This window comes from Nematolebias whitei, chromosome 7 (genome assembly GCF_014905685.2).
Source record: "Nematolebias whitei isolate Nwh7 chromosome 7, NemWhi1, whole genome shotgun sequence".
Lineage (NCBI taxonomy): Eukaryota > Metazoa > Chordata > Actinopteri > Cyprinodontiformes > Rivulidae > Nematolebias > Nematolebias whitei.
The window spans coordinates 48,993,725-49,004,266 of NC_056504.1; the positions used below are offsets into that span (position 1 = coordinate 48,993,725).

The 10,542-nt window shown below is 45.0% G+C and overlaps 1 protein-coding gene across 1 annotated transcript in view; it reads right to left on the reverse strand.

The window, feature by feature from the left end:
• nicn1 (nicolin 1) overlaps positions 1 to 1,310 on the reverse strand; it is a 5,244-nt gene extending 3,934 nt beyond the window's left edge. The window contains exon 1 of the mRNA XM_037679011.1: positions 1,164 to 1,310. Within this exon, the coding sequence (XP_037534939.1) occupies positions 1,164 to 1,310 (147 nt within the window). The remainder of the gene's footprint in view (positions 1 to 1,163) is intronic.
• Between the last annotated feature and the right edge of the window lie 9,232 nt (positions 1,311 to 10,542).

Genomic DNA, 10,542 nt, shown 5'->3' on the forward strand with positions numbered 1-10,542 from the left:
CACACACACACACACACACACACACACACACACACACACACACACATCCATCCATCATCTTTATCCGCTTCTTCCTTTTTTGAGTCACGGGGGTCACTGGTGCCCACATCCAGCCATCACTGTGCGAGAGGCAGGGGACACCCTGGACAGTCCATCACAGGGACACAGAGACAAACGAGACAAACAAATATTCTCTCTCTCACCTAGAGACAATTCAGAGTTACCAATCAGTCTAACATGCATGTTTTTGGTCTGTGGGAGGAAACTGGGAGTACCCGGAGAAAACCCACGCAGCACGGAGAGAACATGCAAACTCCACCCAGAAAGGCCCCCGGACAGGATTTGAGCTGGAGCGACCTGCTTGCTGAGAGGGGGCCGCTCTACCAACTGCGCCACCGTGCCACCGCAGAAAACAAGTACGAGATATTTTACTGACACAAAGTACAGGAGTGGGGCACATTGGTGATTTTAAGTAACTTAAAACACACTGAAAGTCTCTGACTCAGAACAAAAGGGTCCAACAGAAACGAGTTCTGTCCGGGTCAGATCAGTCTGTGGGGGGTTCCTGAAAGCTCCTCTCCCTGACTCAGTTCTGAGCAGAGGGTCTGACAGCAGGACAGCACTGACGGAGCGTAACGCATGGGGGCTGCTGTAGAAAAGATGAGATGGAGCTGGGCCTTGTAGGTTCACCTGCGTGGACTCAGACCAGCTGGGGTTAGATCCACAGAGTCCAGCACACAGAGAGGTGGCTGAAACCAGAGACAAGCCTCAGGACGCTGTGCTGGACAGTGTCCAAGGACTGGAGACATTAGACAAGGTGCTCACATTCAACCATAGTTGAGTAAAGTCATGAAGGTAGCTGGCACTAAAATCCTTCAGTCTCTGAGTGAGAAACAGGATTTATTTCTAAAATAAAAACCAAAATAAGCAGTGTGGTGTTTAAATGAGCGCTCAGGGCCAAAACATGTGGTCTGACAGCAGCCCCGTATGTCCTGTTTTAAAAGTGATGATCTCGGGTGGCTCTGTTTCATTAGAGGAGTTTGGTTTTGTCAACTTCTAAAACCAGTTTAAAGTGAATGGTATTAAAACATCCTGTATAAACCTAAAGAACTGAACGTGTTATAAACGTGTCAGAACTGGTTTCTCTGTGTGTGGAGACTCACGTTGACGGGTTTTCCCAAAGGCAGGGTGACATCCAGCACACAGACTCCAGACGGAGTCGGTTCCGTCGTGGAGTCTCCGATCCTCAGAAAGACCGGAGCTTTGACCGTGGAGGCCACAGGCTGCCTGCCGTCAGCGCTTCCACTCATCCTCTGAAAACACACCAGAAGTCAATCAGACTAATGAAGCAAACTTTCTTAACACGTTTCAGACTTCCCAACATTTCACGAAAACTAAATTCCCTGATTTTTCACTGAGTAAATCCTGAAATTCCAGGAGATTATTTCAACTGCAGCGAGTGCTCAGAACTTAGCCTCTTGGGCGGCGGGCAAAGGATTTACTGTAGCATGGAGTGGTTTACCGCTTGAACGTCATAAGTTACAGGACGTAGACTGTAGCCTACAGTACATGCATACAGCAACCATTCCTAATAATTCATTATATTATTATGATAACTGGTTCCTGCTTTTTGGATTCAGCTGGTCGCTGGTTTATCTACAAACAAGGAAGTCGTTGGCAGCAAATTTGGACCTGATCACGCTGCTTGCCTTATGATGGCTTGGTTCGTGCCTCGAGTACCCAGACTCAAATGCTTTGGGCAGAATGGATCAGATCTCCGGGATTTTACTCAGACACGTTCTTTTGATGTAGCCACGTAATTTGGACATTTTGGAACCGAGTGGACCAACACAGACTCAAGGTAGATGTCATTAAATTCTGCCTGTCCCCCAAAAAACTGTGTTTATCAGAATTTGGCTCCCCCGGCTGGCCTTCAAGGCCACCTTATCTGAATTCGCCTGGAGAACATGTAATCTGACGCTCTGCCCCCCCCCCCCCCCCCCCCCCCCATTGAGGAATTTCCAACTGCTCAACCAGAGGAAACCAGCTGAATAAACACTGTGTCATCATTTCAGGACTCTTGGATTCCCATAGGCGTTGTCCCTGGCCATTCTCTGACATCACTCGAGAATGTTTACGGATCTCACCGGAGGGAACTGGTTGATTATTCCATCCTTATCAAAACTCTTACAATGTCCTCGAGAGCATCCATGGACATTGCTCAGCGCTCTCATAGTCTCTCCCTCCCTCTCTGCGGAATGTCTACGTCACTATGTGCTTGTTTGTGTGAGGTGGTTTTTTTTAATAGAGTTTTTCTTCTCAGCCAAGAAGAAAGAGTCTGATAGGATTTTTTTTTTTTTGCCTCCAATTCCTACATGTGTCCAGTTTCATTACTTTCTGTCTTGTCTAAACAGATCTCACTTGTAAATGAGTCTGCAAGGCTCACTGTGACTTATCTGTCTAAATAAAGGTTGAATGAATGAATATTGTATAGATAACAGATAGCAAAAGCCACCACAGCCAATCAGTGAGGATACATGTACTGTAAATGGTAAACTGACTGTACTCATCACTTATATAGTACTTATATACCTTATCATACTCAAAGCGCTTTATAACACAACATGTGCCTCATTTACTCATTCATACAGCACTCTGCTATATCGTACAAATAATAAGCAGAGCTTTATCACATTCATACATAGATGGGACACACATCAGAGGCAATGAGGGGTTCAGTGTCTTTCCCAGGGACACTTCAGTGTGTGACTGCTGGTGGAATCGAACCCCCAACTCTTGCATTGGAGGAGGACTGCTCTAACCACTCAGCCACAGCCGCACCATCTGTGTGAACTGTAGGAGCAGAACTCAATGATGCTACAGTGCCAGTAATACATGAACACATCAAAGTCTCAGAAAGAGCATCTTTTAATCAGATTCCCTGAGATTTCCCTGTCCGCAAAATGTGAAAGTAATTTTCCAGGTACACAAAGTTTGTTTTCTCAGTCATCCAGGTATATAACAACAAAAAAGGTTGAATCATGTCATCTGGACTTCGTTTTTTTTTTTGTTAAAAAGAAACGTTTCGCCCCTCATCCAAGAGGCTTCGTCGGTCTGAGGCCTACCTGACTCTTGTGTTCCAAGCCTGCCTCAGATACCCCTGAAGTCTGGCCTTTTCACTAATGGTTTCAAAAACACAAAGTTTGTTTTCTCAGTCATCCAGGTATATAACAACAAAAAAGGTTGATTAATTTTCCAGGTGTTCCCTGACTCCCAGAGACGCTGGGAATCCTGCTTTTAGCTTTTTGTTCTTAAAATCTAATCTGACCTCATTTCTACCGAAAATGTTACATATTAAAAACAAAATGTATCATTTGCAGCTATGAAACTATTTCTAGTTTAAATTGAGCTCAGTTTGTTTGGTAGCCTTAAAACATACTCTTTTTTTTAATGCATTTAGTAGTAATCCACAAGTGAAGATACAAAGTACCTGCTTAACTCTGAAGTACTTTCTAAAATAAAAAAATGACACAATTACTAATCCGAATTTTTAACTGATAACTTGTTGGCTGCAGATCATTTCTCTTAAAACACGAAGTTTTGCTGCATTCAGCTGATTTTAAGTGACGTAAACATGTTTCTGAGCAGTCATTACTGTTAGCACCTCCCTGTTAGCGCCTCACTGTTAGCACCTCCCTGTTAGCACCTCACTGTTGGCACCTCCCTGTTAGCACCTCCCCTAATGTTAGCACCATGGACAGCTACTCGGAGGTCCCAGTAGCCTGACAGGAGGGTTCAACTGACGGCTCCACATTTTACTGTCCCCCATCGGAATGATTCAACTTACTGCACAGTTAGCACGGCAGCTAACTGGTGCTAATGGACCACATCCGGTTGTCCGTTAGCACGGCAGCTAACAGATGCTAACTGTTGGAACAAATCCTTCAGTTTATTTATTTCTCACCTTTCATCAGAACGAAGTCAAAACTCACCACAATCGCTGACGCAGGTTTAGATACAAAAATTGCTAGCTTCAAATTGGGATTTAAGAGCGCCAAACATTTACATTTAAAAGCTGCTTCGCTTTACTTCCGGTTGGTCGCAGGCTCCTGTTTCCAGGGAAACGGTGAGATTCTTAAAGGGCCAGCAGCACCAGGATAAACTGGAAAGGAACGTCTGAAACATGTTTGGCTCTAAAGTGGCTGAAATGTGGTTTTCTCCTCCGTCTGATAATTATTTATATATTTATTAATTTATGATTAACAGTCGTTTAAATCCAGGGTAAGTTTCAACAGGATGTGAGTTGATAAACTAAATATCTGAACTCAAATGTTTGGTTGATTCTGTCTCATTTAAGTAACAAATAATTTATTTGTTGTATTACGTGGAAATAAAAAATAAAATTCAAGGGGTTAAAATTAAAATGGAGGGTTTGGATCAATCTGTTTGGATCTAAAAACGAGTTATAAATGCCACACTGTGTCAAAATATCTATGTTAAAGGGGAAAAAATGATTCAGTAGAATTTTACTGTTAATATTTTATTACAATACAGAAAGCTAAAAAAAAATCTGAACTACTACAAAATGATTAAAAGTGGAGAGACAATAAGACAACAATGAAATTTATCATCTTTATCTGTTTATGAAGATATTTTTATAACTCGTACAAACTCCATGTAGTTTTCTTAAATACCACATGTTTGTTGCTGCATCAGATAAAAATCTTTAGAGACGTTTCAGTTTAAAGCTGCCAGATATTTATCCTAAAGCTTGATGTGACTTCAGCTTCTGCTCGAAGTGAAGATCCAAGACAAGAAAGTGAATTTCTTGTTTTAGAGTTTCCGTCTCTTCATGTTGGTCAGAACTTCTCTGTGAAAGCTGGATGGAGTTGTTTCATGAATCAACTTGTGTGAGTGAGGTCCATGCACAGACACCAGCAGGTGGTGCTGGAACTCCACGAACCTCACCTGTGCTCCTCTGAGGAGCACAGGTGAGGACCCAGGCCCGTGGTACCTCCTGGTTCCAGAGGAACAGAGCACTTCTGCTGCATCAACTGAATCATTCAGGTCCAAACGTTCTGAAAGGTGTGGTTCTGTGCTTCTCTGACTCATCACTCGTTCACCTCCACAGACGATGAAGATCTGGACCTCAGAGCAGCACGCTGGACTGATGTCCACCTTCTGATGTCCCTCAGATGGACAAACATCTCATCACACCACGTAAACATCAACAGGTTTTTATGAAGACATGTTTTATTTTAACTTTTGGGAGGTTTGTTTCCCCCACAGCTGATGGTTTCACAAATGTTGTTCCAGCAAGAACCTGAGGTTCTTCATGAAGGAACTTCTTGCTGCTTCAGAAAACCGCCAGTTTCTGCTTTCAGACTGAATCCCTGAAGCAGCTGGAGGTCTGGACCCAAGGCTGGGACTGGTTCTATTTCTCAGCAGGAGAACTCCATCCAACTGTAAATCCAACCATACATCCATCCAACCATACATTCAACCAACCATCCATCCATCCGTCTTCAGCTGCAGAGCTAACGGGTCCATTATAAAACCCCAGAACTCCCTTCTCCTCAGAGACCTGTTGCAGTTCCTCCTGAAGGATCCCCAGGTGGTCCCAGACCAGAAAGGATCTAAAGTCCTGGGTCTCGTCCCAGGATATAGCCTAATCCGTCATCTGGACCTCCTCACCTGACACCTTTCAATGAGGAGGAGAAGCAGATTTTCCCAGAAGACAGGCCTCCTCACCTCATCTCTAAGGCTGAGCTGGGCCACTCTTGAAGCTCATGGAGCAGCTTAGATCCAAGATCTGGTTCTATCAGTCCTGATCCAAACCTCATGACCACAGGTGAGGTTTGGAATGTAGACAGACCAGTAAATCCAGAGTGTCAGCTCCTTCTTCATCATAAAAGACTGGAGCATCTTCCTTCCTGCAGACAAGGCCCTGACCCATGGGTCCATCTCCTGCTCTGTCCTACCACCCCTCAGGAACAGGACTCGTCTGACATGTCAGTCTTTTCTGGTTCAGAACACAGATCTCAGACCCAGAGGAACTGACTCTCCTCCCAGCTGAGAACCTCCTCAGTCCACTTTGAAGGTCATGGCCTGAAGACTCCAACAGAACCACATCATCTGCAGATCCTGTGGTTCCCAAACCAGGCCCCTCCTGTCCACTGTCCAGGATCAGAGACCAGAGACAGCACCGGAGAAGTCCAACTCGCTAAGGATCAGCTCCACTTTGTGCTGAGGATGTGGACCCAGCTCCTGGTTTGGTTCTACAGAGACAAGTTGCCCCAGACTCCTGAAGCTCCAGTCATCAGCCTTCTACCAACTCACAGGGAAGGTCCAGCGTTTCAGAGCCAGGACCTGCTGCTGACTCTGAAGTCTGAGGTCTGAGCCTCCCTTCCATCGTCTGACATGAAACCTGAGAACTTCCTGCTGTGATCCTGGACTCCAGTTTCAGGACAGACGTTGTCTTCTGTGGCTCCAGTGGACACCTCCAGCCTGGCCTCCTTCAGTCTCACGGACTGTCTGGTTTTCATCTCCAAACATCAAATGAAAAATGAATCATCTGGTTCTGACACCCAGACAAACAGCAACGAGTAAAACGCTCAGTGTTTGTTTTTCAGGTGAACTTTGATTAAAGGAGCTGTTTCTGAATCGATCGCGTTACAAACGATGTCCTCAGCTGCCACGCAGACACGCTCCATCTTACTGCAGTTATCTCCCAGCTTTACTCCTCTCTCCCTCCCTCTGCCTCCCCTCGGAGGAGCTCTGCAGAGGCAAACATTCATCCTTTCTGTCTCAAGCTGCTCCGTGGTCGAGCTCTGAAGCAGGAAGCTGGAACCCTGAGGTCCTCTGCAGACACCACCCTTCTCCTTCCAGATGGTGAGCAGGAGAGGAGGAGGAGGAGGGGGAGGAGGAGGATCAGGAGGAAGGTGAGGAGGAGGGGGAGGAGGAGGATCAGGAGGAAGGTGAGGAGGAAGAGGAAGGGGGAGGAGAAAGATCAGGAGGAAGGTGAGGAGGAGGGGGAGGAGAAGAAGGAGGAGGGGGAAGGGGAGGATCAGGAGAAAGGTGAGGAGGAGGGGAGGAGGAAGATCAGGAGGAAGGTGAGGAGGGGTCACTGATATCCATGTCCAGCAGTCATCATGTGAGATGGATGTTGGATGTCTCGACAACATTTTTCTTTTTTCTTTTCATAAATTTGTTTTTAAAAGATGGAGTCACAGAATGTGCAGCTGATCATTAAAGAGTCTTTCTTCGTTTCAGATGAACAAAATAACAGAACAGTACCTGTAGTTCATCTACTGATGAAGTTACAAACACCACAGGTAAGACTCTGGAACATTTAACTGAAGCTTTGTCTGTGGGGGTTCAGGCTCTCAGCTTCAGAACAAGAAGAAAACATTTGTTTGTTCTCTTGGACTCAGCAGATTTGTGTATTTAAGAGCTGTTTTTCTAAGCTGTGAACTGTGAACGGAGGTTCGGGGAGATTTCTCTCCATCTTTGGCTCACTGATGCAGCGTGAAGAACAGATGTTCTTCCCCTCTGGATCATTTCATTTAAACCTTTCAGTGGCTGAAAATCACCACGTCAGCACCGCCTCGTCGCCGGGGCTTTATCCTCCATTAACACATTTTAACACCCCGATGATTTGCAGGAGCTGCTTTGCTGCAACACACGCTCAACATTTATTCACTTAAAGATTTATTGATGCATCGTGAACAATGAGGAGCTGCAGGTTCTCACTTCCTGTGCTCACACTCATGACATCATTTCTACCTGTCAGAACAGTTTTTAAAGAAATAAAACAAAGTTACGTCCAGATTTTTTTTAAATCACTCTGAAAAAAGAATAATTTTTAATAAAAATAACGGTTTGACGTGTGGCTGCAGCAACTTATCACATTCAATGACTGAAGGCAGGAAGTTGATCACTGAGAAGAGTCTAACAAAGTTAAGTCAGGTCCTCTGGACAGATTCTTCTTGTTGAAGTGTTTCATCTTTTCTCTAGAAGATAAAGAAGATAAAGATTTACACGTCTAAATAAAGGTTGAATGAATGAACTTCTTCGGCCTGAGGAGCTGCAATAAACTCAGTCTTATAAATAGCACCCTCTCATAGTGGATCAACCAGTTTGCTGCTGACATCCAGGACTAGCTGGTCACATGATGAAGGACCATCAGCGTAACGACCGATCGTTAGCACCCTGATGGCCGCTTGCCATTCAAAGAGGCTGAGTGATGCTAGCAATCACAGCATTGTGAGAGGGGGACAGTTGGACACGGAGGCTCCGCCCCTGTTTAATGATGGACGGCTCCAGCAGCAGCATGATCATCAGCAGGAACTTTACATTACGAAGAGTTTCAGGACAATCAGCTTCATAATCACCTCTGGGCAGAACGGTGGCTCAGCGGTTAGAGACTGTGAGAAGTTTTGATTCCAGCAGTATCACATGTTGAAGTCTGTTGCAGGTCTGATGTAGATCTGGACCCGGTCTGGCTCGTACATGTGAAGTGCTGACGGGGCGGCTCCACAGCAGCAGGGTTAAGCTCCCTGTTGGTCTGGACCGAGGCTGAAGGTGTCAATTATTTACACGGCTGAAAGGTAAGTGCAGCGTCAGCATATTTCAGGTGCGCTGTGATGAGGTCGGAACGGAGACGAGAAGCCAGAAACAGCGTGATGGATGGAGCTGATGGACCTAAATGGACCTAACGTCCACACAGGTCCACCTGAGTCCAACATGCTGGGACGGACGCAGAAAGTCCTGTCCACGTGTGGACCAACTCAAATGGAGTTTTCAGTCCATCTTCATCCCCTGGTGTGAGCTGGTGTGTGGCACATTAGTGAAATGTGTTTCTCAGACAGAACCCGGGACAAGCTGGTCTCCTCAACTTTCCATTAGTCCTCATCAGAACCATTAGTTTGTGCCGGGCCTGTTTCTGTCATCGCTGTAAAAGTGACGCTACATTAGAGCTCACTGAGCTTTTTCCTTCTCCTCATCATTAACAACACAGAAACCAATTAATCTGCCTGTAAGGTTGTAATCCTCCTGACTCCGGTGGTCTCTGGGGGGGACGTCTGCAGAAAAACAAATTAAAACTCGGGGCCTGATCGTACACAGGCACAAAGTCAGGCAGCAAGATGCTTTTTCTCATTTCTCGTGTTCTTTTGGGTCAAAAAACTTTATTCTGCTCATTTTTTATCCCAATGTTTTCTGTTTCTGTTGTATTTCCATCCATCCAATCATCCATCCATCTATCTATCCATTCATCCAACTATCCATCTATCCATCCATCATCCATCCAACTATCAACCTATCCATCCATCATATCCATCCATCCATCCATCATACATCCATCCATCAATCATCCATCCATCCATCTATCTATCCATTCATCCAACTATCCATCTATCCATCCATCATCCATCCATCATCCATCCAACTATCAATCTATCCATCCATCATATCCATCCATCATCCATCCAACTATCCATCTATCCATCCATCATCCATCCATCATCCATTCATCCATTCATCCATTCATCCAACTATCCATCTATCCATCCATCATCATCCAACTATCCAACTATCCATCCATCCATCCATCCATCCATCCATCCATCCATCCATCCATCCATCCATCCAATCATCCATCCATCTATCTATCCATCATCCATCCATTCATCCAACTATCCATCCATCATATCCATCCATCGTCCATCCAATTAGCCATCTATCCATCCATCATCCATCCATCCATTCATCCATCCATCCATCCATCCATCCATCCATCCATCCATCCATCATCCATGGATACATCCATCCATCCATACATCATCCATCAACTGTCTATCCATCATCCATTCATCCAACTATCCATATATCATCTATCAATCCATCATATCCATCCATCATACATCCAACTATCCATCTATCCATCCATCATATCCATCCATCATCCATCCATCCATCCATCATCCATGGATACATCCATCCATCCATACATCATCCATCCAACTATCCATCCATCCATCCATATTTCCATCCATCCATTATCTTTACTGCTTCTTCCTTTTAGGGTCACGGCGGTCACTGACGTCCATATCCAGCAGTCACTGAAAGGCGGAGGACATCCTGGACAGGTCCCAAGTAGAATGAAGCATGTCTCAGTACAAATTAAATTCAGATAATAAACTATTTCTCATCTCTTCAAAATCATTTTGTTTTTCCTCCATCTTCTGAGCTTTTCCTAAAATATTCCCCTGACAGAATCTTCCCCCCACAGGACTCGTTTCCTGGCCTTTACCCTGTGTGATCCTGTTTATCTTCGTGTTTCTTCACTGGTTTTATGAACATTTTCCATCTGGGCCCTGGATCAGTTTATTTCTTCTTGTAGTCCCACCTCCTCTCTGTCTCATCTCTTCCAAGAAGACCCCTCAGCTGAAGGACTCAAAGACAGAGATGGGTTCACACAAAGATGGCTGCCATCCACTTCTCAGACTTCCCATTGACTGTAAGGATGCAGCAGCTGAAAGG